Below are 27,686 nucleotides of genomic sequence, written 5' to 3' on the forward strand. Positions count from 1 at the left end.
ACACCTGCAGGAAGATTTAGCAGACTCAGGAGTGGTGGTGGACTGCTACACTTTGCAGTGATGCTTGCACAAACAAGACTTTCATGGAAGAAAATCTTACCTGTGTCCTCATAAAATCCCACATCAAAAGCAAAAGAGAATCTACAGAAGTCTGATGAGTTTTGGAAACTACTATAATACTGTGGACTGATGAAGCTAAAATAGACGTCTTTGGACACAATCAGCAAAAAGCATAGCAGCATTTCATGAAAGGAACACCTCTCCAGCTGTTCGGCATGGGGGTGGATCTATTTTGCTTTGGGGTTGTGTTGCAGCTAGTGGAACAGGAAACATTGCACGGGCGGAGGGAAGAATGGATTACATTAAATACCGGCTAATTCTGAAAGTAAACATCACACCATCTGTAAAAACAGCTGAAGCTGAAAAGGAGAGGATGACTTCTACAACAGGATGATGATCCTAAACATACTTCACAATCCACCAGGGACTACATTAAGAGTCTCGAGCTGAAGATTTTTCGGGAATTGCCATCACAGTCTCCTGACTTAGACATAATTGGAAATCTGTGGGTAGATCTTAAAAAGAGCTGTGCATGCAAGACGGCCCCAAATGATTGCAGGATTTCCCCCAAAATAAAAGAATAGAGACACTTTTAGATGTTTGTAAGCTGTGATATTTGTTAGAGCGCGTGTTACTAAGCACTGACGATGTAGAGTGCCCAAATATTTGCACATGCATCAATGATGTTTTTTATTTTTGTTCAATTTATGCCATGAAAAAGTAGCTATGCATTAATGTTAGCTGTTCCATATGCTAGACAGACTGTGTTTATATCTTTTCAACCACCCATGACCAGAATATGTTATTTGTTAAGTAGTGCCCAAACTTTTGTATCCAACTGAAAATGCCTTATCATGTTGGGAACAACAATGAAACGGCATAACTTAAGATTCGCTGGCTCTCTTTTAATTATGTAATTTTTGTTTGTCCACTTGGGACCGCTGGCTGATGGAAACACTCACTGATTTGCATTTTCTTTGCTTCAGCTGACTTTCAAGCAAACTCAATTTGTGAGTTATTTGGATGGAAACATACAGTTTTTAAGACACACACACACACACACACAGTCCCTTAAGTCACAATTACCCTCCAACACACACACACACACACAGTCTTAAAAAGCTCTCTCACTCTCAGACATACACACACACATACTCAGACACACTCTGCTGGAATTACATTGAGCGTAACAATCATTATCTAGTTACGGGCTCCAGTAGCAGCCATCATTGGCATTCAGGGACAGTGCCTGACGTCTTGGCAGTGCGGCGAGCATTGGGGCACGCTTATAAACAATAAACACACACGCCGGGTTAAAATGACGACGGCAGCACTAAGAGAGATGTCAGGGTTATATTTGCCTCATCATAACAGCCGGGGCCTTACCTCGCCGTTGAGATAGAGGAGGTCAAAGGCGTACACGCACACTTGGACTTTGATCTCCGAGGCATCCACATCCTGTAGGGAGACATCGACGCACAAACAGACACAGACACAGACACAGACACAGACACACACACACACACACACACACACACACACACACAGGAGACACACAGGTACATACATTTTAATGTTTTCCCCTTGACAAAAATATGCAAATAAACGCATCTTATTCACAAATCTCTAATCCAACCTTGGGACTTATTACAAAGAGGGCTTTGATTTCCCTCCCGTTCATCTTTAACGTTAACCGACCTGACTTTCTCTATATTTTAAGCATCAGACCCCCCACTCCACCCCCACCCCCCCCCCCCCCCCCCCCCCCCCCCCCCCCCCGCCTCTTCCATCCCTGTTACTTCTTGCACATTTCCCTCACCTCTTCTTCCTCTCCTATTTTCACTTTGCTTGCACCTCATGCTGTTTATTCTGAACTTGTTTATTCCTGCCAGTTTCTACACCGTCTAACTCTGCCTTATTATGTGATTTCTACCATGCTCCTCACGTTGCACTGGCTGTTCATAAATCACTAAGTTTGTGAGTAAAATCCCTCCAAGCTAATGGTTTCAAACCAGTGATTTTAATAAGTCAGGTTGCACCACTAAGGGTTAAAAGTTACCCTCTGGAGTGTTTTTGCTGGAGGAGAGAGTAGTCCCAGAAGAAGGGTTAACAGCAGCATCGCTGTTGTTTAATCAATATAACAACCACACATTAGATAAGTTTATATGCTAATTTAGCTTGACATTTTGTAATCAGAGCTATATTGTGTTTTTGTGAAATAGGATTATAAATATTCCCAATTTAAATAACTAATTACAACATTTTATCAAGCAGTGAGTAAGACGTCTTAACCATATTTCACATAATTAAAGCTGCAATGACTAAGTGATGAATCAATAGATCTATAGGTTTGTTTACACCTTCTCAAATGTAATGATTTAATACTTTTCTTTGTCATACGTACATGATGGAAAATGTAACATCTTTGGATTTTGGACAAAAGAAGACATCTAAAGACTCACTTTTGAGCGATTAATCAAGAAAATCATTTATTCTTCACTCTAATATCTTTATTCTTCGCTCTATATATAAGGTCATGTATGTACATTTATTTCTTTAAGAAATAACTTGATATCCTATAAAATAAAGAAAAACTAGTGTCTATTAATAAAAGGGTTGTGATTAGGAATACAAAATGAAATGGCAGCATCTCTAATAAAAACATCTACACTCCCTCAATACTTCCCCCTGTGCTCATTAATGGTGTTTAATTAGTTCATATCAGGTTTCATCTCCTCATCTGGGAAGAAAAAAAAAAAAAATCATTTCAACAAGATCGCTCGTGGTAGAAAAACAGTCGAGATATATCTCCCAAAAACGCCTGAGGGGCAGCGAAATCAGTTTGTGCATCAAACCGTCATGATTTCAAATAGTGGCTGTAACAACTATCCAGCAAAATATCATCAAGATAATCATTTTCACCCATTTTCATCATCGTGGTCTCCATATTAGCACAATAACGTCGCCTTTCCTAATTTTCAGGGGTGTCATCATGCACCCGAAAAAAAGACTAGGTAGAGGCAGCAGTTTCATTCTAATGTGATTGGTGTGCTGGAAAGAGGCCGTTAACTCTGATCAAAACTGAAAAAACACCTTGCTGACATTTGCAATCTCACACACCCTCCTCCTCCTCCTCCTCCTCCTCCTCCTCTCGTTTACCTCACCACCCTTCTCCCTCCTCGATCCATTTGACTCCCCTGTCTCCTACTTATCAATCTCCCCGTCTCGCTCTTTCTCCGTCCATCTCCCTTCATCTGCTGGATCATTTCACTCTATTATCCACCTCTTCTCCACCTCCTGGTCTTTATCGCCGTCTTGTTTTCTGCCTTCAACCTATTCCCTTCTTTTTTTCCACCCCTCGTTTCATCTTCCTTTTTTGACAGCTGGAGCCTTTCATTCATCTTTAGCTCCATCTAAGCATATTCTTCTCTGTCCAACTCTCCATCTCTCCCATACATACCTTCCTCTTACGGGTGGTGAGGACCTGGAAGGGCTGGATCTGTTTCTTCTCACGATCCCAGGCCACCGCCTCAGAGTCCAGGACACAGGTTACCACTGAGTCCTTCTTCACCTGTAGAAGAAATGATGAACATACAGAAAAATGGGAATGAATAAAGACATAAGATAATATTCAGTAGAGTGGTGAGGAGAGTTTTAAAGATAAAAAAAAGCCAGATGATATTTTAAAACCTGCATATAAGCAACATCTCCTTTAGCAAACTTAAAACGATTTAAACTTAAAACAAGACTAAACATGGGAGTTTTCAACAGGCATGAATACAGGCAATCCATCTGAAGACGTCTTCAGGCTGTTTTGGGACTCGCGGTTGCCCTCAATTTGTCGCCAAATACTTCAAAAGTCAACACATTAACATTTTTCGCCCCTGCATTTATCGCTTCTCTTGAGTAGCCATATCTGTTGCTGCCGTCTCCTCTTCTGCATTTTACTAGTTGCCAAATCGTTAAACACACCCCCTCTTTTGGTCGGATGCCCACGTTGTGCCAAAAGCCAAATGCTCCACTAGAGACACTTTATAGTTTGTTTCTCAGCTTGCTTTTTTTCCCCCTGCTGCATTAAGTAAAAAGGCTCTGACAGCTGATAGTTATTCTTTCTGTGTAGAAAAATAACTCAGATAGGGGGTGTAGACTGTGGATAAACCATGTAGCTCGTGGGCAGATTGCTTTGACCATCATGTTCAGACTGAAGTGGCTGCTAATTATCTGCCACCAAGTCCTGCGTGTGAGGCTTAACGATGTTAATCTCCTCCTTCCTGGTCGATTTAGGGCCACCAGGATTCTTTAAAATTTACAACCTGACCCAGAAAGAGAACTGATCAGCCGGTGAAGTCTAAAAAAAAAAAAAAAAAAGGGGGATCTGAGACGTTCAATCAGGGCGAGAGATGCTAAAGAGTTAACAGGTTGTTTGGAAAACAGTCTCAGTGTTCTATAATAACCAGCTATCATCAGGTCATTAGGCTAAGTAGGCCAACAATGAACAATTAATGTATTTATATTAATATTAATGTATTAATATTAATTCATGACTTAAAGCATTAAAGTCCTATGGTAGCTTCAGGAAAATTGCTTTTCCCTTCATTAATATGCAAAATAATGCAGCAAGGTGCTGTAAAATCTAATCAGACCATCTCCTCTATGCAGGCAATGTGTGTTAGTGTGAAGTTTCACTCAGGCACCATGCATTCATCGCATTCACACACACACACACACAGAGACGCTGCCATGACAACCTAATGTCGGGACAAGGGATGCAAATTTTGAGCAATTTCTTTAATCAATTGTCTGCCAAGTTAATGATCGGCAATAGATCTCCGCAATGAGAGCTTCATTTAAACAACAGACGTGGCCTCTTTTCACAGCGCAAATCAATTAAGTGTCATGAATTAAATAAACGAAATAAAGTTATTCCAAGCACAGATTAAATAAAATGAAATGATGCAATCACTTAAAAATGATGTTGCTTTTCCGCCCAACAACATGCAAATGATGCACAAAGGTCTGACACCCAAATGTTTTGTCCTGGGGTTTTTTTTGCATCCGCAAACCTCGGAGTTTAGGCGGAGGTAATGATGAGAGAGGAAACGCTGGTTAGAGAGAACAAGGAAAGGTGAGAAAAAAACAAGTGAAACAAAAAAAAATGTTTTAAAAGGGGGGGAGTGGGGTGTGCAGAAAGAGAGTGCGAAAGACAAATGGTGAGAGGAGATGGGGGGATGAAGAGGAACTGAGAGCAGAATTTTTAAAAAAGGTGAGAGAAGACGGCACTCGTGAGCAGCGACAGGCAATGAAGGAAAAGAACAGCAGGGAAAATGTAAGAGAGAGAAAAGTGGTGAGAGGGGAAGGTTATAAGAGACCAAAAAAAAGGTGAAATTACAGACAGGTTCTATCAAAGCACTGACAAGGATGAATAAGACAAGAGTGAGAGGGAGAGAGGAGAAAGAAGAGAGGGGAAAAGAGAGCGGTGGAGTAGTGAGGGGAGAGAGAGCGAACAGGTATCATCAAGAAGTAATGAAGGAGAGAGAGGAGAAAAAGAGAGAAGGAGAGAGAGCTGATTAGACAGAGAGACGAAGAGGAAAAAGACGGGGACAGAGAGGGCAGAGAGGTGAGGGTGAGAGACAAAGAGCTGTGTAGCTTTTAAAAAGTTATATAAAGAAAAGGAGCGATAACCAGGGAAAAGGAAAAATCAGTGTGAGAGAATCGTGAGAGGGCAGATGTTCTGTGAAGAGAGGGGATACGGGGTGTGAGAAAGAAAGACAAAGGCAAACTGACAGAAAGAGGTGTGTTGGGGGGCTTAAAAGTCAACCTTTTTGCTACAATGGCCGTTTTCTTGATAGACGGGTAGAACACGGCACGATTGGTTTTCCACACGTAGAAGTTGCTTTATCCTTTATGATGTGATGGAAGTGTGCAGACAGACCGCAGTCAGAGGTTGTACGTTTTTGTCTAAACCCATTTTTTTTTTAAAGCAATGCACTGCTAACAAAGCTAAAGACCTCACATCTCCTACAACTGCTTAACAGCCTTCTATTAGGCATTTTTTGCACATTTATTATTAGCGAGTTGACATGAAACGACTTGCAGAAAGTGTCCTCGGCCACACTAGACCCAGGATATTCTAGTTTGTGATCAAAGCCTTAAAACCACAGTCAGCTTCCAATGTGAAGCAGTAGAAAAATGCTCAGTTTGCATTTCCATTAACTCTCACGTGCTGTTCGGGTCAAATCTGACCCATGCTGACATTCGAAAGTAGCATAAATATCCTAAATGACTTCTAATTAAAGTCTCACATTTTATAACTTTTGCTTTTTGTGGCCCAGAATACACAAACATAAACACATTTCCAAAAGCATTTATTATAATGACTGATGCTTTTTAAGGACACCTAATATTCAAAAAATGTTGTTGCATTCTTCACTTTCAATAAAATTCATAGTAATAATTACAGCTGTTCAGTTTTTTGATAAAATGAGATCATAATAAAGTGTGATTATTCTCCATTAACGAATAGTGTCAAGCCTAAATAAAGCACTCTCTGCAGGATTAATGAAGGATAAACCCTTCATTTATTAATGACATTTATTAATGAAGTTGTACTGTACATGCTAAATACATTTGTGGTTCAAAATGTGCTAGAGGGACTAATTATGAAGGATTACTTGAGCCGGGTCAAAAATGACACGCTTCATACTGTGCAGAGTCAGAGTATGAACAGTATGTAAGAGTTCACTTAAAACAGCTCTGACAGAGCGAGAAGTAAATCAATAAATAATAAAATATGCTGATATTTAAAAATAAAAAGCAGGAACGTAGGAGTGAAACTACACCTCCAACCAGAGATTCAGTTACTAGTTAACTTGAAAAAATACTTTTTTAAAAACTCATCCAAACAAGCTAAGTCGTGATCAGTTCAGCACAATAAACATCTCCGTTAAGAGGAGGAGACATGAGTTACCACAACGTCCAAAACATTTTTAACTCTCATCTGCGTCTGTGATTTCATTCACAACAATAAAACCTTCCAGTGAGAAGCAGCATTTGGCCAAAAGTCAATGTTGACACCTGAGACAGCTGCTGTACAATCAGAAAATGTTATGCTGGACAGGTGCGTGATTAAAATCTCCACATTCAGCTCAGAAATGTTTCAAAGGGGTAGAGAGCCTGAATTTCACTATGAAGGGGTTTGAACTGAAAACGTGGCCACACAGTGTGGAAAAAATGGAACGAGACTTACTTAATAAAACACATTTTCAACCACCAATTAAAATAATAGGATTAAAATTACTTTTTGAGACAGAAAAATTCACCTGTGTCCTTTTACGAACTCTTTAATACATCAAAAATTCATTTTTAGCTCATTGCTAAAAGTTCTCGTCTATTCTGAGAATTTATCAGACTCAAGATCTCGCCCTGTCAGTACAGACAAGACGGGAGAGCTCCTTTTAATATTATCGATGTTTCAATAAGGGTTGTGTGTTCGACAAAGTCTTGAAAAACATCAACAACAGAGATAGAGAAAGAGAAAGAAAGAGAGAGAGAGATTAAAACAGGTGTAGCTTGATTTGGTGCTTTATTGCAGTTTCTTACTAAAGCAGAAAAACATGCTCAGCAGGCGTCGAGGTAGAAGCGTGCTCAGTTAACCCCCAGGCCAACTGCCACAGCTTCAGGTACTGGTGATCTCTCTCTCCCTCTCTTTCTCTCTCTCTCTCTCTTTCTCTTCCCACACAAGCACATCCTCGCTAATTTGGCAAGTCTACCCACTTCTGCACTTTTAGCTTAGATGACAAGTGTTGGGTTTTTTTTAAACATCTATTAGTGTGAAAACAGCATGTGCACGACTAGAAAATTACTTTTTGCTCTCTGAATTCAGAAAGAGAAAAATTCAATGACGGGAAGTAGCTATAGATGACTGAAGGAGGAAGGGAGGACAAGGAAGGTTAAGGACAAAAAAAAGAACAAATAAACTTTGAAGAGGTGGTTTCAAACTGAGACGGAGAGGAGAAGCAAGCTCATGGAAACCACACGGAGGAGATATAGTTTAAGAAAAAGAAAAGACGGAGTGAGCGAAATAAGTGTGTGCAGTTGTTATCCACACAACTGTAAAAGCCCTCATTTGACAATCACGGCTCAGACAGACACTCCTCTCTCTCGGGGGCTGAGCTGCTCCGCTCTGTGTGTTCAAGTGCTTTACCTTGGGAATGCGAGAGATGATATCGGGGTATTTGCTGGTGTTGTCTTCCTGGTTGCGGCTGAATATTCTAACCTCGCCGTTCTCCAGAATGTGAATCTGCAAAAGGGGGAAAAACAAAAACACAATATAATGAATAAGAAATACAGTGAGTATTTCTGTTTTAGTAAGTCAAAACTTATTTAAACTCAAGCTAGGATTTAATGATCTAGCTTGACAGACGGTGGTGGGTATAATCTATGTACTGTCACACACACACACATACATTTTTGTGCCCTTAAAATGGAAACTGAGTCAAATTAGGCAATTATAAAGTCATAAATCATTTTAGTTTTCAGGATCTCAAAGTCACGTTATGTTCAGATCAGTTAACACAATAGATTTGTGTCTTTGGAGATGGTTACTGTCTCACTTTAGGCACTCACAGACCCACATGCTTGCTGCCTGTCATGACTTTTATGATGTACATACACTCAGCAACCACATTAGCAACATCTGTGCAATCCAATGTAAGCTTTCCAGTTGTTGTTGACATTATGAGAAAGGTGTTAATTCTCTTTCATGTTTCATTTTGAGGTAATGGTGGCTGGTAAATGGACTACAGTGATGTAGCACTTCCAACCACTCAACGTGCTTTACACTACACGTCACATTCACCTATTCTCACACACACATTCATGCACTGATGGCACAGGCTGCCACGTAAGATGCCAACCTGTTCGTCAGGAGTTTCTAATCATTCACACACACACACACACAAACACACACAGCAGTCTTCTGGAGCAATTTGGGATTCAGTATCTTGCCCAAAGACACTTTGACATGCAGAAGCAGAGAAGCAGGGGATCAAACCGCCAATCTTCTGATTAGTAGACGAACTGCTTTACCTCCTGAAGCACAGGTGCAGGTGCCTGCATTATATTTAACACTGTTGCTAATATTTTGTCCACTTCATTAACATACATGAGGAGGATAAAAATAATAAGAACACCAGTCAATTTAATGCACTCCAGTACACCACCACCCAATAAGACCTTAATAATAAGCAGGAAGTAAATCATCGCCTTACTGAAAATGTATTAGCTTCATAAATGTAGAATTTATAGCAGAGCTGTGAATTGCATTACATTGCACATGTGCTTCCAACAAGGTGGCAGGTGATTGTAGGTGATTGGTAATATCTCAGAGAACAACTTTGACATGTTTTCTTTCTGTAATAATGGTTTTATGAATGAAAAGTGAACCTGGAACCATTCATGGTCACTGAGTGGTGAAGTTGGACTCTGACTTTTTTTCCTTTCACGTCAGTAGAAAGTGTTTTTTTTTTTTGTGTGGACATAACAGAGGAAACACTTTCCTTCCACTTTGCCACCTTCACAGTTATGCATTGTAGAGCACTTTGCACGCTTTCAATGCGCCGCCGTCACAGAACACGGTCTTCGGCTTTTTGTGGCAACTTTCTGAGGCTTCCTGCTTGTGAGTTGTCTTCCACAATGAAATGCGGCAAAGGATAAAAATGAGCAATTGCACCTGTCAGTCTGTCGGGTCAGGCCATTATTGTGCTGGTCTCTTTCTCCCTCTGAATGAATGTTATCATTGAGTTTTGCATCTAGTGTGTGTGTGTATGTGTGGGTGGGTGCAGTCCGTCCTCTTTCCAGGGCAAGAAGAGCGTGTGTGACCCAGGTTCTACCAGCACCTGGAGGTTGCGCAATGGTACTCCTGCAATTCATGTACTTTTGCAATCCGTGTGCCTACAATCATCATTCTGAATCTCCAGCTTGTAATTGTACTACTGTTATATCTGTCCACTCTGTATAACACGACATATAGTCCATCCCTGTCCCCTTCTAGTGATTTGAGCTACTCATTTTAACTAAGAGTCTGAAGATAGAGGACGTCATATGCTACACAGGTTGTTAAGATCTTTAGGCTGATCTCTGAATTGTGATTTTACGCCTTCATCAGGGTCATCATAAAACACATACAAACTGTATTTAAAGAGGGTTAAAAAACAATTATGTGCATTCAGACATGTATCAGCCAATGGGGTATCTACCTAGATGGGTTGGGTATATGGTCATGTGACTTCAGGCCAATCATTATCCCAGGCAGGCAGACAGGTAAGTATCCAATAAACCACATGAATGACACCATATTTGGTCCATAAAGCAAGAAAATACAATTAAAAGGTTGATACTAGAGTTAGTACAGAAGTGGCTAAAATCTAAAGTGTGCCTATTTGATATACCATATTTAGCTTACACATACATACATGTATGAAAGTGCTGAACGTAGGAACAGTAAATTCTAGGCCATACATGTAAAATTAACTTGACAAGTGTGAACTCAGCATTACAGAACTCACTAGCAAGAAACTGAAGCTATGGTTCATTAATAATCAAGCAGGTGAACGTTATGATACTAGTTCTCGTCTCTGGGGCCGTCTTGTAATCCGTCATGTCCTGTTTGTCTTCATCGGTCCTCTGCTATTCTTTTCCTTACAGGTTTTTATATTCTTTTTTTTTTTTTTTTTAAATCATTTGTCCTTGCTTAATTAGGCCAACTACCATTAGACTGGCATTCAAAATCATGTCTGCACTATCTGTATATTGGATTTCTTTATGCACATTTTTTCATTATGTTTCTACTTTTTATAAAATCTGTTTCATGCTATTTTTAGAAGGTCATTTTAACATGTGGACAGGACAGCAGATGACACTGGCTCAATTGCAGTTTTTTTTTTTATTCCTTCTATTGATCAATGAGCCTCGTCTCTGACAAATACACAGACAATCACTTACTTGACTGATTTGATGGGGCACACACCTCCCTGCACACAGACAGTTATTTTGATTCATCAAATGCCACACACACACACACACACACACAGATACACACTTTGGCTATTCATGAAACCTGAACACAAAGACACACACACACACAGAGGCAGAGAGGGAGTGTTTCACTGAGTGGTGTATCACGAGTCCCTCTGCTGGCTGTTTGAGGTAGTGTCCACTGCAGTGAGACCCAAAGGAGAGAAGGAGAGAGAGAGAGAGGGAGGAAGAGGGAGAGAAAGTGGAAGAAAAGGGAGGACGTCATAGGGCTCACTCGCTCTGTCTCCATCCTCCCGCTTACTCTCTCTCTCTCTCTCTCTCTCTCTCTGTCTCTCTCTTCTGTTTCTCTCTCTCTCTCTTCTGTTTCTCTCTCTGCTCGTCTCTCTTCTTCTCAATTCAACTCAGTTCAAAGGCACTTTATTGGCATGACTGTCCAAAATTAACAATACAGCTGGAGGGGTTTACATTACAATCTCTCTCTTTGCTGTGTCTCTTTATGTCTGTCTCTCTCTCTCTCTCTCTCTCTCTCTCTAAATTTTCACAGCCCGACTGCTGTCTCGTGTTGCGTCTACATGCTCGTCTCCCTCTCCCTCTCACGCATCTTGCCTTCACTGTCTCTAGCCTCTTTTCTCACCTCTCTCCATCTCCATCTCCCACACCCTCCTCCTTCGCCTCCTCCCTCTCTGGTCCGTAATGGCAGAAGTAGCTTGCTCTGCCTACAGGCCCAGGGCAAAAGCAGCACTACTGTTTATCTTAAAAGAATAGGCACATGGGTACGCAGACGACGTGCAGAAACCATGCATGCGTGAACACATAGAGAGAGAGAGAGAGCAAAAGGGAGAGAGAGAGAGCGAGAGAGGGAGAGAGAGAGGAGGGAAAAATAACTCACAGAACAGCAATACCTCACACTCAACGAACACAGCCGAAAGGTATATGCATGCAAAATTCAGCAGGCATATGTTCAGTGCCAAACTCAAGAAAAAACAAACAGTTGCACTCTGTCACTTTGCCACCTACATCCACACACACACACATATAAATACACACCTGTGCACGCTCTCCATCATATTTGTACTCGCAGGTGAACGCCGCCTCGTCAAACCTCTTCATCACCTCTCCGACCCCCTTGGTGGGGTGAGCCAGCATAGGTCTCAGTGGTACGCCTGGGACAGAGGACAGGTGGAGGAAGTGAACAGCTTAAAAACAGCAGGACATTAAAGCTACCTACACAGGAAAAAAAAAAAAATGCTATCATACATTTTTCATGATTCATAAATAGTTCAGAAACTAATTGTGAGTTAGCCCATGGAGAAGTTTTCTTTTTCATTTTGAAACTTTTTCATTTGCCACTGTGAGGGGCTGGCATTAACGGGCCTCAAGGTTAGACGGAGCGGCGGATCTCCGATCCATTTTTCCCCCCCGAAATGCGGAAAAACCCAGAAGCTGTGAAATTAGCTTTGCTGACACATTCCCACATGACACAACAGCATCACACCCACAACTGTTTCTACGACACAACCGCAGTTGAAATGAGTTTGTTTGTATTCTAATTTGGCCCTAATATGAAAGTTCTCTGAGTCACGTCCCCTCAGGCTGCGCTGCTAAGTTAAGCTTCAAAAGCAGCAGAGGAATTGATATAATGTAAATGTACCAAACAAATTCTCTTTAATTGCGGCTTACGGAGCACCGAGCCAGATATGACAGGACAGAAATGTTTTGTCCAAACTGGCTTTGGTGCTATGTAAATATTCACCCGCTTCTTTCTCTCTCTATCTAGCATTTTTCGAAGAGAACAGCTCTCTGAATAACAATTCACCTGCCAAAATAGCTGGTAGATTCATCGAAAACTGACCAACGACAGCCAATTTAGTTTCCCAATTTAGCAGCGTTCTGATGGTGGCTGGTTTTAATTTCCTTCCCTGGCGTCAAGGCTCCTCGTCACAAATAGCCTGACACCAGTGTAATTGGGAGCTAATCCTTAGTTTAGGTATCTTTTTATCTTTCTGTAATAAATGACTCAACTAAAATAACGGACTCTCCTCCGCTGAATGGATCGATAAACACACACACACACACCGGTCGCTGTTTTTTGAATGGTCTGTGTCATCGTGATTGGCAGCTTACCTGGAGTGAGCTTGCAGTGATTGGGCAGCTGGTCTATGCCCTCTTTTAGCAGAACTGGGATAAGGACATCGTAATTGGGCATCTCGCTGGCCGGGGGAGCACGAGGAATGAGAGGCAGATACAAGGCACAGTGTTTGGGAAGAAAAACAACACACACAAAAAAAAAGAAAAATCAATATCATCCAAAATGAAAGAGGCCAAAATGAGTGAGGGAGAATGAGGGACAGGGCTTAAGGGAAGGGATGAAGCATTGTAGTGGCGCCGAGGAGAGACTGCAAAGTGAAACGAGGGGGTTTGCTTAGGCTTCAGTTACCAGTAAGTCTGTTTGAGAATGAGACTCTTTTGTTCGATCCAAGCCCGCTTGCTCTCAGCACTCATCCCCTTCCCTGCATCGATCACAGCGGGAGGGAAACCTATAAGGGAAGAGGGGGAGCAGGGGGGGGGTAAAAGATGCATTTAAAAAAACACATCGGTGCAAGTGTCTGAACATACATACAAGCTTACAACACTGCACCTGCTTGTGTATAGCAGCACCTCACTGTTTTCCACTCAACCTAAAACTCTCCTTTAGGTGCCGATGTGGTCAGGTGGTGGCAAAATGGGGGGACTCATGTATTATTTTGCTTCCCAGTTTAACACATATTCAAAAAATAAATTAAAAATGACTGAATACCAAATCATTCGCGTGTATTATTAATTGTAACGATCCACCTCTGCCCGACAAAGAATTTGCTCTGGGTTGACCCGCCTGATTAAATAATGGTTAAATAAATAAATTAAAAATGTTACGAAAAACATTTCCAGACTGGATCAATGCAAATTTCCACACCGAGCCTCTGGTCTAATTGACTCTTATTAAGGCATACCTCCAGTTGTGAATAAGCCACGAATACTAATTAAGTGAGAAATGAATTAATTTAATTTGGTGTCTGTGGTTTTTGGTGATAGCGGCTCGGACCAGCACTGAAAGCAGGTGGTGAGACAAAGGCTGTCGAAGCTTCAACCATATTCTTATTGATGTTTATATCCGTTAACTTCCTGTGTTTGTTGATTTCTTTTCAAGTTTAACACGCTCTGAAGGAGAACAATTGGAGAACGTATTTTGGCTTTGTTGATAAATTTGTGTTTCAAATTTCATCTGTGACAGTTCTAATGACTGTAAAGAATATTTTAACACTGCTTTAATTAGTCTTCTATAAATAAAACATTATTTCTTGCAGTTACACCTTACCTTCCTGTCTGGAAGTGTTACCTCCTAGTTGGGTTTATACTTCAGTATCACAAGGAGATAACCACACGTCATACCACACGTACAGTCAAGTACAGGAGCACTTTTTTATGAATTAGGAAAAAAATGGCACACACTCCTTTTATAGAAGCCCACACTGGGACGGGCTCTTGACAACTTTAACATTTATTAATACCTTGTCCAGGTGGTGTGAGGCACACGGCTTGGCTTAATGCTGAAAGGACACTCTGCTCAGCCAGGCCTATCCTCAGCTTCCCAGCCAGGGACCTGTCAGTCAAAACCACAAGACCGAGAGTAGTCAGTGCGGACGTCCATTTGCACCTGCTGCCCATGACAACAGCGAGATGCCCGAGCATACACACACACACAGAGGTAAGAAGGTACTGTAATGTTTGTGTGTCTATGTGATGCAGGTGTGTGTGTGTGTGTGTGTCTCTGTGGTCACACACATACACACACACGCATCCGAGCTTGTCTGTGAATGTGTTTGAGAGGAGTGTTATTTTACCTGACTATATATCGGGCCTCGGAAAAGCGGCATGCCACAAAGAGGCCTTTGATGATGTCGATTTTCTTATTCATGGCCTGAGGCAGGCGGGAGGAAATTGAGATTCACAGAAGAAGAGCGAGAAGAGACAGAATGCAAAAAGACTGAGGTCACCAGCGAGTACAAACTCCATTTTCAGGCTAGAGTAAAAAGAAAAAAAAAGACCCAGCAGCAACAAGGAGGGGAAGGAACTAATTGCTTGAGAAATTCCAGCCAGGTGACAACTTATTCAAAGGCTGAGAAAGCACTCTCTTCCCTCTGAAGTAGACAAATAAACCAATAATTCTTTTCCAATAAACAAATACATTAGCATTTCCTCTTTTTCCCCTCCCTGACCCCCAACGCCGAGAGGCAAATAGAGTGAAAACAATATTTTCCTAAGTCCGATTTCCCTTAATGAAAATGTTATTCCGTGGCTCACCGAGTTCCCACTCATGCTGGCAATTTCCTTCAATTTCCTGAACACACCCCCTGCTGTCAGACTGGCCGGTTGGAACATCATGCGTTGGTTGCTACGGGAACTCTCAGCCACTAGGCCCAAATCTCCTTTCTCTTGTGCCTCTGCCTTGATTTTGTCCAATTGTCGCCCTGGAAACAAGAGCGAGATGGTAAATAGCAGCCACGTTCGCCAGCTGATGAGCAGAGAAGGGCGGCATTAGCAGTTAGGCTGGGAATGCACAAGCAAGTGTTTGGGTGCAACAAAGTGATTGTGTGTGTGTGTGTGTGTGTGTGTGTGTGTTTGTGTGTGTGTGTATTACCAGTTGCTTGAGCAACAGCTTTCATCAGCACTGTCTCTCCAACACCGAGCTCCATTCCCATGTAGGCAGGACCCAGCTGGTTCAAACAAAGGTACACGCAGCACAGCAGGTCGTCTGAGAAGGGAACACACACACACACAAACGCATTGTATTACACAGTACACACAAGCATGATGCCGCGACAGAAAAACACAGACACGCACGCAGGTCTACGAAGTGAAGCACGTGCACAAAACATGAAAACAGACAGCACACGGGACTCAACACAGACACACGTACAGACACAATCTCAGGCACAGCCACACACAAACACAATCTCAGGCACAGCCACACACAAACACAAAAAATGGGAACACAGACACACATTCCCAGAATGCACCAAACACACAAAAAAACACTCAAACACCCTGAAATTGTCACACACACTCAGACAAAACCAGACGTTCACACACACACAGAGCACACCACCAGAATCCCACAGGTACATGCTCATACACATCAATGAACTGACTCATCCTCCCACTTTTATGTACAACCTGGCTTCATCATCATCGCCTTGATAGAGTGGCTGGCAGCCAGCTGCCTGTGTAGCTACATCAGCATGCATTATGGGAGAGATAAAATACCATTTACCTGGTGTGAGCAGCAGCACGGAGCGGAAAAGATTCGACAGCGTCTCAATGTTTCTCAGTCTAGGAAAAGACAACAGGATTGCTGTGAGACAACCAAGAAGACTTGAACAAATTTGAAAGCCTTCCTGTAAATAACGGGAGGTGGGAAATGAGATTTGTCTGCAGGTTTTAATCAGAAATGGAAGCAGGGGAGGAACATGAGGAGCTCATTCATGAGACGGTGGGTGGTAAAAATACAAGACATTAGTATACAGTGTCCATGCATATATATTTGTTTTTCAGTATCCTCAAAAAATACTAAGACAGTTTGTTAAGGTGTTTTAAATTTGTTCGCAAGAGACTTTTTTCTTTTAAAATGTATCATCTGGGTTTCCTACAGTCGCCTGAAAACACGAGTTCTCCACAACGAAGAATCACGAGCGCTTTCCCTTCATGTAATAACCGACACAGCCGCTGGCCCGGGGACAGTAGAAGTTCATGCCGGGCTAGTTGATTGTCCAGTAACTGGCCCGTGACAGCCAATCAGAGTCATGGCGAGCAAATAAATTGGGGTCACTGGCCAGGCAGCTGATAAATTGATAAATGAATCACAGCATAGGGTCAGGTTTACATCGCTGTGTGGCGCACCGCCGCTGATAAATGATTAACGCCACTGCTGAAAATTGTACATAATAATTATGATTAACTCAAAGCACAAACACTTTCTCCACTTCGAGCAGCTGACTGAAGCTATTGAGGAGAGAATGGGATGTTTGCGTCTCCGTCTCTGGCTTTGCTTGAGTCGATTACGACTGCTCGCTGGTGTAAACGCAACTAAATCCAGCAGTAAGGGAGAAGATACGAACTATTTATCAAACAACTGCTGAACAGGTATAACAAGTAAAAGCTTGCATACGACACCTTTGACTTCCGCTCTCCACAGCTGCTATATTTCACAGCTGTGTGGCGTGTTATGCTAATGCAATAGCTGTCTTATGCTAATAGCAAAACTGTAATAAACAAGCTCAAAACGAACATTCAATGTACGTAACAATGGAGTCTAAGTGGCCAAATATATTAAAATGTCTCCTCTTTCTACCAACAGTACCAGCAGAGAGAGGGGGATAAAATATGGAGAAACTACATTTAAATACTATCAATTTACTGATCCACTATGTGTGTCTCATTTTTATATTATGCATATTAGTGTAATATCTCAACATTACATATCCATAACTAAAAGGGAAACCAATCTAAAAGTGAACTTCACTGTTGTATCTATTATGAATACAATGAATAAATCACCAAAATTATAGGGAGGAAAAAAAAGTTATTTTCATGGGACAGTGAAAATAAAGCAGGGTCCAGTAAAACTCTGATCTACTGGCCAAATGGGCCAGCAGGGAAAAAAATGTAACATTGGACACTGACCTATTTGTAAAATATCCTTATGTTCTCTGTCCTGTCCAGTAAATTAATCCAATTTCCTCACTTTTCCCCGGCTGGAACACACTTCTCTAACTATACTCCAGAAACTACCAGCAGAAAGCTTGAATAGTTATTCTGTAAAATATGTAAAGTATATCCTTTGAACGGAGCAGAAATCACTTTCTCCCAAATGGTGTTTACCTCTTCCTGGAAATAAAAAGAAAAAAATCTTATCTCACATATGGAGAGCTTACCTGCCAGAGTCCTCTTCAATCTTCTCAAAGGTGCGAGCCACCGCCAAGTACGGTACTCTGGTGAGTGATGAGCAGGTAGTTAGCAAACTGAGCATCCACACAGACAGATTATTTTACATTCACAGCATGAAGCTGACTCAGCTGTTCAGAGCAACTAGCTATTAGTGCAACAGGAGAAAAAGCTTTGATTCTGGGATATCAAAATGCATCGAAGGTAACAGAGGAGGGGGACAAAGGTCAGAGCTGCCATGGTGTTCAAACTGTGTCCTTGTAATGAAGTTTGACACACTAGAAAAAAAAAAATCTATTGTTGGGGGATAAACTTTGGAGGACTGCATCTTTCTCCCAACTAAAACTTTCCAAAGATAACTTTCTGTAGAGCTTTGTTCAAGACCAACCATTTATAAATGGGGGTTTATAAATGCATTTTAAATATTCTGAACACTACAGTCTTTGAAATAAATCGAGTAACTATGAGCATTTGTTATTTTTTTATCTCTTTAGAAGCAGCAGATGGGTTTGGTTTGTAATGAGAGAGAAAATCTGAGAGCTGGAATATTCATTTGATCACAGAAAAGTATTTTAAAAAGTTGATTTGGTGACTTTTCTGCGACTGTTACAGCTGTCCAGAAGCAGATAACTCCTCCAGTTTGATACTCAACGTAACACAAAACACCACAGAATAAGCAGCATGACTTAAACAATGGCCTTAATGGAAAGCTCCTTGGATTTCTTTCAACAACTTTTCATTAATAAGTCAGAGCACTTGCTTGATCTGACAGTCTTTCTTCTGAATGTTTTAAATCAGGAAAGTTGCACAAAGAAAATCAGGCTGCTTTCCACTAAGGTTTGGCTCACAGGTAAGATTTTTTTTTTTTAAATACAACAGTAATCCAACAACTGTCATAAGTGTTAAAACCCATGAAATCTTAAATCCTGTTAACTGTATCCAAGTGGAGATTAGCCGAGCACCCTTTGCCTTTATTTGATAGTTAGAAGTGGAGCCAAAGACAACTGACAGAGGAAAAGTATATAGATCAGGTCCAGAGTCTAATTCACTGGCACCAGTCATGATATTAAAGGACCAGTGTGTAAGATTTAGTGGCATCTAGCAGTGAGGTTGCAGTCAGGTGATTATAAACCAATTAAAAACACACTTATCAATATTATATTCAATTTCTATCAAGTCAGTTCTGCTAGATGCCACTAAACTCTCCACACTAGACCTTTACATTTTTACATCAGGAGCTAAAACGGCCTGTTAATAGACAGAGGCTGAACTGAGCGGCTGCATAAAGGACCAGTAGAAGATAAATAAGGAGTTTTTAACTGGAAATCATGCAAAGATATTCCAGTAGAGACACAGAATATTAACCCTCCTGTTGTCCTCAAGTCAAGGAAGGAAGGAAGAAGGAAGGAAGGGAAGGAGGAAGGAAGGGAAGGAGGAAGGAAGGAAGGAAGGAAAGGAGGGAGGGAGGAAGAAGGAAGGAAAGGAGGGAGAAGGAAGGATCCTATTCTAGAGCACCAGGATATTAACCCTCCTGTTGTCCTCGAGTCAAGGAAGGAAGGAAGAAGGAAGGAAGGGAAGGAGGAAGGAAGGGAGGAAGAAGGAAGGAAGGGAAGGAGGAAGGAAAGGAGGGAGGGAGGGAGGAAGGATGGGAGGGAGGAAGAAGGAAGGAAAGGAAATAAGGAAGGGAAGAAGGAAAATAAGGAAGGAAGGACGGAGGAAAGAAGGAAGGTAGGAGGGAGGGAAGAAACAAGGAAGGAGGGAGGGAGGGAGAAAGGAAAAGAGGAAGGGAGGAAAGAAGGACAGAGGAAGGAAGGAAGGAAATAAGGAGGGAGGGTAGAAGGAAGGGAGGAAAGAGAGAGGGGGGGTTTCTGTTGGTATAACAGTCTGGGTTCTGTATTTGCTTTAGGATCACAGTCTTCTCCACAGGGTGAAAAACAAAAAAGCTATTTTTCTATTATCCAAGAAAGACAGGATTTCAGTGACAGATCATATTTGCCAGACTGCAATAAGATAAGAAATAAGAACTAACCAAACAGTCCATCAATCACTTAGATGATAGAAATAAAGTGATAATAGATTAATCATATTTTTAGAGTTCTGAACTGTGATAATTTTCTGTGTTTCTTCATCTTATCTGATAATAAACTGAATCTTTTTGGTTGTTTCAGACAAAACAAGCAATCAGAAGACTCTGATTTCTGATATTTTGAAGACCAATTCATCAATTTAGAAAATAGTTGCAGCCCTAGAAGTAAGACATACATATGGAACATTTCTGTCAAGTAACCTCTTCTTAACATCTGCACAAAGCCCATCAAATTCAGTGATATTCCAATAATTGCTCAGACATCAGTGTAGTAATTACATTTAAATCTTTTGGGGGTTTGTGATTGTGATGAGGTGAGTGCAGTGTGTAGACTTACTTCTGGCCCTGCTTCCAACAGGCGTGGTCCACAGGGTGGTAGCCGGACCTGGATGGGTCGAAGTCTGTCTGTGCTGAGGTGGACTCACTGCGGGAAGAACGCAACACACACAAAAAAGGCGAATGAATAATGGTGACAGTTGGTACAGTCACTGATGCTAACTCAGATTTATTTAAAGACTAGTCATGCACACTATTATCATAAAAACAGTCAGTTGCTTAATCTGATTGGCTGATTCATTGGCGCCAATAGAACATTATACAAACTATTATTATTGGTAGAACTTGGCTCTGATAGTGCAGCCTCCATCGGTCACGTACGTCACCGTTTTTAATGGAGGTAATCAAGGATTTCCGTATGATTAACACTTAAACAGAGCGTCTTAATGATTTTTCACAGTGCATAAGATGAATAGAAAAACTACTCTCTACCACATTTTACTGTCATTATGGTTGCACTGCTTTTCTGTCATCTCCTCTGCTCTCCGTGTTTCATACATGCACACGCAGCAGAGCAGAGAGGCTGTGGTGCAATACACAGTGTCAAGTTCTCTCTTTCTATTTTTCTATACTTTGTTTTATATTTATTATAATTGGTTTCTTTTTTTTTTTTAAATTGTATGTTTTCATGCTTCCAATTCTTATTGTTAAATGTTTATCTTTATGTAAAGCACATTGAGTTGCCCCAGGAGGAGGAGGAAATCAACAATATAAATAAAGCTGCCTTGCCTGGAAGAGAACTCAAATATTACTGAATGTGACGACAACTACGCTCATTACTGTAAGTGCAGTCAAACCCTGACGAGTAAAAAGCCAATTAGTCATTTATCAATCCACCTGTTCAATAAGCATGAGCATGTTGAAAAGGGATATTGCCATCTGCTTTGTTATGTTGTTGTAAGTTATAACCAAAGCCTGTGTGTGTGTGTGTGTGTGTGTGTGTGTGTGTGTGTGTGTGTGTGTGTGGTGTGTGTGTGTGTGCGTGTATAAAACTGTTTATCGTAGTTTGTTACAAATCTTCAAATTTGTCAGATTCTTATAACTTTGGTTTCTGACGGAGACAGCAGCTCCTCCTCTCTCTACCTGCAGGCAGTGAATCACATCGGCAGCAGTGGGAGGAGGACAGAGAACAAGATGAATGACTGATTTCTGTATTTTTTTTCCTCTCAGCATTTTGATGTCAGAAATATTATTTATTTTACTGACGTTTTTTAGATTTGTGTCCACTGAGATATCATGGAGTTTGTAGGCTGGTTTTGCTGTTGTAAAACATTACTGTTGTTGCTCTAGAAACTATATTTCATTGTATTGAAAATATAAATCTAGTGTAATCCAGCTCTGAATTCATTCCTCTTTAAAAAAAAAGGATAATTAAAAAGTATTAAAGAGTATTGATAAAGAGCCGGGTCGACAAGAGTATAGATGAGATAAAGATCAAATCCTAAGATACCCATCCCAACAGCTGATTAGTGGCTTTGCCCCCGACTTTGGGGGAAAAAAGAGATAATCACAGTTAAACTCCTTTCACTTATTTCACCAGTGTTATTTGGTGATTATTATTTTTCATGGTGCACAGCGTGATCACTCGAAAATGTGAAGAATTACTTCATTTTCCTCCCATATTAAAGTGCAAATTAAATTATTCATGTAGAGTTTTAGATATAGTTTGAGTTTGATGTTCAGTGATCCAGTTTCATTTAGTTATTTATTTATTTATTTTAGGTATATATTGCTTTGACTTAGATGTCCAGTTTGATAGCATAATATAATATAATATCCAGGCGTAGCTCCAAAATATCGTTATTAAATCAGCCTTTATAAAAATCTGCTACCAGTCGACCTCTATAAGAGTCTTTCCCCACCACAGTGTTGTATAATAATTAATGCATGCAAAAATAAAGTTGTTGAAGTTAACTGAAGTGGCATGTGAAATGTGAGAGGTGTTGCATGTTTCTCATCCTCACACACTGGAAGGTGCAAACAAGATATCATCAACACTTTTTACATTACAATGCCAATCATTTCTAAACTGTTGCACAAGGCAGTGATAAAAAAAAATAAGAAGTAGTTAGCAGGATGAAAAATGCATTTCCTCTCATCTAGAGCTAAAAATAGTTGGTGGCTAGAATAGTTAAGATGACCTCAAAATGACAAAGTAGTAATATGCTGCTGCTGCTGGATTATGTAACGTAATTAAAACACTGCTTTATGTAAGAGATATATAATGAAGTTATAGTAGTAATGATTTGAAAAAAAATGTTTTGCCTTAAAGCACTAATAATATATTTTTTTTTTTTTTTAAGGGGATGCATCATGCACATTCCCAGGTCTATTTTTATATCCTGGGGATCTACTGGAATATCTTTGCATGATTTACAGTTCGATAAACTCCTTATTTATCTAATGCTGGCTCTTCATGCAGCCCCTCAGTTCAGCGTCTGTCTGAAATAGGCGTTTTTACGAGCCGATCACGACGAGCCCACTCTGTCCTGATTGGCCCGCTTCAGGAAACGAGGACACATATCATATATCAGAGTTGTGTTGAGTCACCGCTGATGAAAACCCATTATTTTCCTCTTTATTTTAAAAGCTTTTAAATGACTAAATAACAGGAGAGTTCTGTTGGCTCCGACATACAACATTAGTCGGATTTATTTTTGTCTCTTCTCATTCATTACCCCAATCTAATCCGAGTGGACAATATGCACACCCCATGGAAAAAACATTAGCACAGGTTTTCCGTACGTTCATTTATTTGTGGCAGGCTGCCACAATAACAACACTGCTCTCCACATATTGATTTCCTATTTTTGGAGCTTCATGCCCCACTTTTGCACCCTCTCTCTCTCGAACATTTTACAACAAACCCGTCTCTGAAAAGCATGAAGTTACACACTCTGGTACAGTAGGTGACGACATGTGCTACTCTAATGAGGTCTGTAGTGCACCAGCAAAGCAGAAGAAGAAGAAGAAGAGGGGTGCTTTTCATTAAGATAACGTGTCTTTTAGGAAGGGAAGCAAGGACGGAGGAATTCATTTCATCAAACGGGACGTCCTCACTCACTCCAGTGTGTCATTTTAAAGGGACGGCAACTGCTTATGACGCACAGCAAATATAAAGAAGTCAGCTATTAATGTGTAAAAATGATTAAGTAACAGTTTAAACTCTTTATACCTATTTATACCTACATATTATGCACAATTACTTAATACTTTAACTGTTACTTAATCATTTCTACATAGTGATAGTTGGAAGGAAAACACCTGATAAATGCTCCAATATTTTCATGATTTGATTATCTACAGCAGCATCTGTCTGTCACTGAATGAGACACAAATAGACAATTTAAATCCGTTAATTACCTGAAAGAACAGAACTGATGTAAAGGAGCAATGAAAGCAGCTGCAGCCTGCAGAATATGTTTAAATAAAAGATTGCTTATTTCATTTGTGAAAGCCTGACGTCCTTTTCAAGTTCAGGATGTTATTATTAGGAGATGCACAGCTGTGCAGTGTCACATTCTCCTGAAGGAGTTGAGACGTACTTGAAAAGGAAGAAGAAGAAAGAAAAGCCTTTCGGCTCATGAAGAAAAATAATAAAGTTATAAATGTTTTTTGTGATAGATTCATGATTCAGTAGTTTTTTTTATTTGATGAATAAATATGAACAGCTGCTTTTGGTGTTGTAATTTCTGCTTCACATGTAGTTTTACTGATCTGCTGTATTTCAATCAGGTAAATTAATGTTAGCTGTACAACATTAAAGCAGTTTCCATAAAAGACAGACTCTAAAATCAGATCAGCTGAACCCTAATCCCAACACAGCCTGGTCCCACATTCACATTCACCCTTTTTATTAAATCGCCCACTTCTACTGCTGAGTTACAATAAAAGCTTCCAAGTTTACTTCAATCATACAACTTTGTTTTATATGGATTTTTGCACATTCATTTGGGCTTCCAGGTGGAACAGTGATGTCTTCAGCTGGCACCTCAAGTTGTGAAAGGTGGCTGTTAGGGTCTAAAAATATTATCTCAAATCAAGAGTTGGTGACTACGATTGTCTGATCTGACACAGGGAGCATTTCTAGTCACTAGAGCCCAACAGATATTATCAGCCGTTATTGGCCTATCACAGATATATCAGTATCAGTTTTGATGCTGATTTAAAAAAAAAGATATATAGGTTGCATTTTATGAATATTTAATCCTTTTTTCCTAATTCAGTTTACATATTAAACTCCCAGTGAAGTTTACTGTTTCAGAGCACTGACGTCATTTTTATAAAAAATTAAGTATATTTTTAAACTGTAAAATATCCTCCCTCCATATGTTTTTAAGGGTTTGTTAACCACATTTAAAAAATATCGGTAAAAAATACCTAATATCGGTAACGACATCGGTCCCAAAACTCCCGTATTGGTCGGTCCCTACTAGTCACAGCTGCATGTCAACATCAACGTGTAAAATTAGTTTGTTTACAACATGTTCAGGTTCAGTGTTTCTGAGAAGCTGCTCCCATAAAGGACCGTGTCCAACCACCAACTACACCAGAGGTCACTAATAGGTGGAGCTGTCCGGATCTGGACCCGAACCTGTAACTGATGAAATATTGAGGATTGCTAAATATAGTCCCAGCGTTCCTCTTTTAAGGGGCACAGCTTCTCCAGCTATTACGGTAAAAGCGGAGCGGCCCTCGGAAACTCAGACCAATCGAATCCATGCATTCAGACATGCGGACAGACTCGACTGTCAGTGAGATACACACGGAGAAAATAGTTAACATGTGTTGAGATGTTTTGTTATAAAGTTAATAGATGTGGATTTATTTTAAAATGCCATCTTTATTTGATATAAGAAAATAACATTTATTTATCTTATTCTTTTTTTATAATTATTTATTTATTTCAATCCCACCAGTTGAGTGTAAATACTAATACATTAATTCTACTGTATTTATGTAACAGTCTACAATCTGCCCACTATACACAGATGCTGATACTACAACGCTACTTCAAGGTACTGAAAAATAACACGGACATTATGATGTTCTGGACCTTCACCTGAGGAAACAGGAAAATACGAGGATGGACAGACTTCCTGTTGTACTTTTTCTTACCTTTTAGTATCTTTGCTCTCCTCCGCTGAACTTTTCCTCTCTGTACTCATCTTCTTCTCTCCTTCATCCCTTTCTGGTTTCTCTGTCTTCACTACAGCTTTTCGTGGAGCTATTAAAAAAAAAAGGGGGGGGGGGAGAAATAAGGAAGGTGAGGGTGGAGCAGAGGATGGAGCAGTGCAATAATTTTGCAGGCTTTCCTAACTGATAAAGCAGAGCACATTTACAGACATGTTTTTTTGTGCAAGCACAGAACTATGCAAAATCCTCCTCACCAAAGAAACTGCTGATGGGGGCTTTCTTGGCCGGCTCCTTATCTTTCTGCTCTTTCGCTTCTTTCTGCTTCTTTCCCGTTTGACTTTTTGGGCTCTCTTCTCCCTCTCGCGTGTCCTTTTCAACCACCTCCTCCTTGGAAATGGCAGGCCCTTTTTCATCATCCGTCGTCTCCTTTGCTTCATTTTTCTTTTCCGCCCCTTCAGCTTTCTTTCCTTTCTCATCAGAGCTCTTTCTCTCTGCCCGCTCCTCCTTGTTGGCCTTCTCTCCTTTCACTTTCTTCTTGTTCTCCACCTCCTCGTCTGGGCTGTTAGCCTCGGTCACTGCCTTATCAACTCTTTCTTCCTTTGCACCCTCCTCCATGGGTTCACTGGCATCCTCTACACAGGGAAAGACAGAAAGGGAGTGGAGTCATTGAAGAGATAAATGCCAGCAGGGTTGCTCAGGGCGCCCCAGTTATTTTTTTGGTGAGCCCATGTTTGAAGCTTTCTTCAATAAATGCCGCAAGTTATATTTTTGAGGCTTCCCTTTTTTCACCCGAGAAAGTCAGGTAGGAGAGAAATTACTATTGACAAAAGTGTAGCGCTGGAGTCCCAACAGACAGAGCCGGGGGTCGTGATCTCTGGATGGGTGAGGAGCCAGACATGAAATTTTAATTTTCTCATCCACAAATCAAAATGACTAGTGGAGTGGACTGGAGAATCCATCAAGTTACTTTTAGTTTTTTACCAGCCAATTTTTAGAAAAGCCCAAACAACAAGAGAAGCACCATATAAGAGGTGCTGACTGTTGGGGGGGAGAAAAAACTGCTGCTGCCCGTTTCTGCATACTCATTACTTTCAATAATTTGCCCGGAATAAGACATCACGTCAAACTGTAGACAAAGAGATCAGACAAAAGCCAAAGCGGCTTTAGAGGAGGGCCTAAATTTCCCAGATTGGTTCTCACAGATGGTAAAAACACAAGCATCCGTGCTGCTCTGAGCTGTTTAGGAAAAAGACACCAAACAAATGGCAAATGGGGCAGAAACGAACAGTCATCAGACAGCAGGGCGCTAACACACTTTCCTCACAAATTCTACTCTTTCCATCCGCAACTTCATTTCTAGAGTCGTATAGCGAGCAATGGCTGAGCACTGACTTTCTTTAATCCTCTGAACATCGGGCCGTCCTTGCTCTCTTTTAAATCCCTTTATTTGTAGGCTTCTGGCATCATCACTGCATGTCCTTGGTGGTCAAGCCATGTACTTATTTTCTGGGTAAGTGAAGTGAAACACAACACAATGTCATGATAGCGCTGCAACTACAAATTACTACTATATCATCCATGAATCGGTTTAAAGCTGCAACAAATAGTCAATTAATGGAATAGCTGCCAACGATTCAATTATTGACAACCATTATAATAAACTATTCATTGTTTTGAGTCCATTTTTAAGTCCAAATTCTCTGGCTCCAGCTCCTCAAATGTGAATATTTTCTGGTTTCTGCAGTTTTTTTATGACAATAAACTGAATATCTTAGAATTGTGGATTGTCGATTGGGATAAATCAAGATATTTGAGGACTTTACGTTGGGCTTTGGGAAATTTAGGGACACTTTATGAACCAAACAACTATTTGATTAATTGTGAAAATAATCAACAGATTAAATCAATAATGAAAATAACGATATATTAGTTGCAGCCCTAAATCCTTTAGTTCGTAAGATGACATTACAGCCAACACTTCACATGTACAACTCTACAAAGATAAAAGAAGCAAATTCTCACTTATTCAGAAATTCATTTTTAAAAAAGGTTT

The 27,686-nt window shown here is 40.5% G+C and overlaps 1 protein-coding gene across 1 annotated transcript in view; it reads right to left on the minus strand.

The window, feature by feature from the left end:
* lig1 (ligase I, DNA, ATP-dependent) overlaps positions 1 to 27,686 on the minus strand; it is a 59,990-nt gene that overhangs the window by 21,478 nt on the left and 10,826 nt on the right. Inside the window, exons 6-20 of the mRNA XM_062429046.1 lie at positions 25,888 to 26,265; positions 25,616 to 25,724; positions 20,499 to 20,585; positions 18,066 to 18,122; positions 16,406 to 16,464; positions 15,773 to 15,886; positions 15,436 to 15,602; positions 14,976 to 15,052; positions 14,643 to 14,734; positions 13,532 to 13,631; positions 13,219 to 13,304; positions 12,142 to 12,257; positions 8,264 to 8,359; positions 3,521 to 3,631; positions 1,447 to 1,518 (exon numbers count right to left, since the gene is read on the minus strand). Of these exons, the coding sequence (XP_062285030.1) occupies positions 1,447 to 1,518; positions 3,521 to 3,631; positions 8,264 to 8,359; positions 12,142 to 12,257; positions 13,219 to 13,304; positions 13,532 to 13,631; positions 14,643 to 14,734; positions 14,976 to 15,052; positions 15,436 to 15,602; positions 15,773 to 15,886; positions 16,406 to 16,464; positions 18,066 to 18,122; positions 20,499 to 20,585; positions 25,616 to 25,724; positions 25,888 to 26,265 (1,721 nt within the window). The remainder of the gene's footprint in view (positions 1 to 1,446; positions 1,519 to 3,520; positions 3,632 to 8,263; positions 8,360 to 12,141; positions 12,258 to 13,218; positions 13,305 to 13,531; positions 13,632 to 14,642; positions 14,735 to 14,975; positions 15,053 to 15,435; positions 15,603 to 15,772; positions 15,887 to 16,405; positions 16,465 to 18,065; positions 18,123 to 20,498; positions 20,586 to 25,615; positions 25,725 to 25,887; positions 26,266 to 27,686) is intronic.

This window comes from Scomber scombrus, chromosome 11, assembly GCF_963691925.1.
Source record: "Scomber scombrus chromosome 11, fScoSco1.1, whole genome shotgun sequence".
Taxonomy (NCBI): Eukaryota; Metazoa; Chordata; class Actinopteri; order Scombriformes; family Scombridae; genus Scomber; species Scomber scombrus.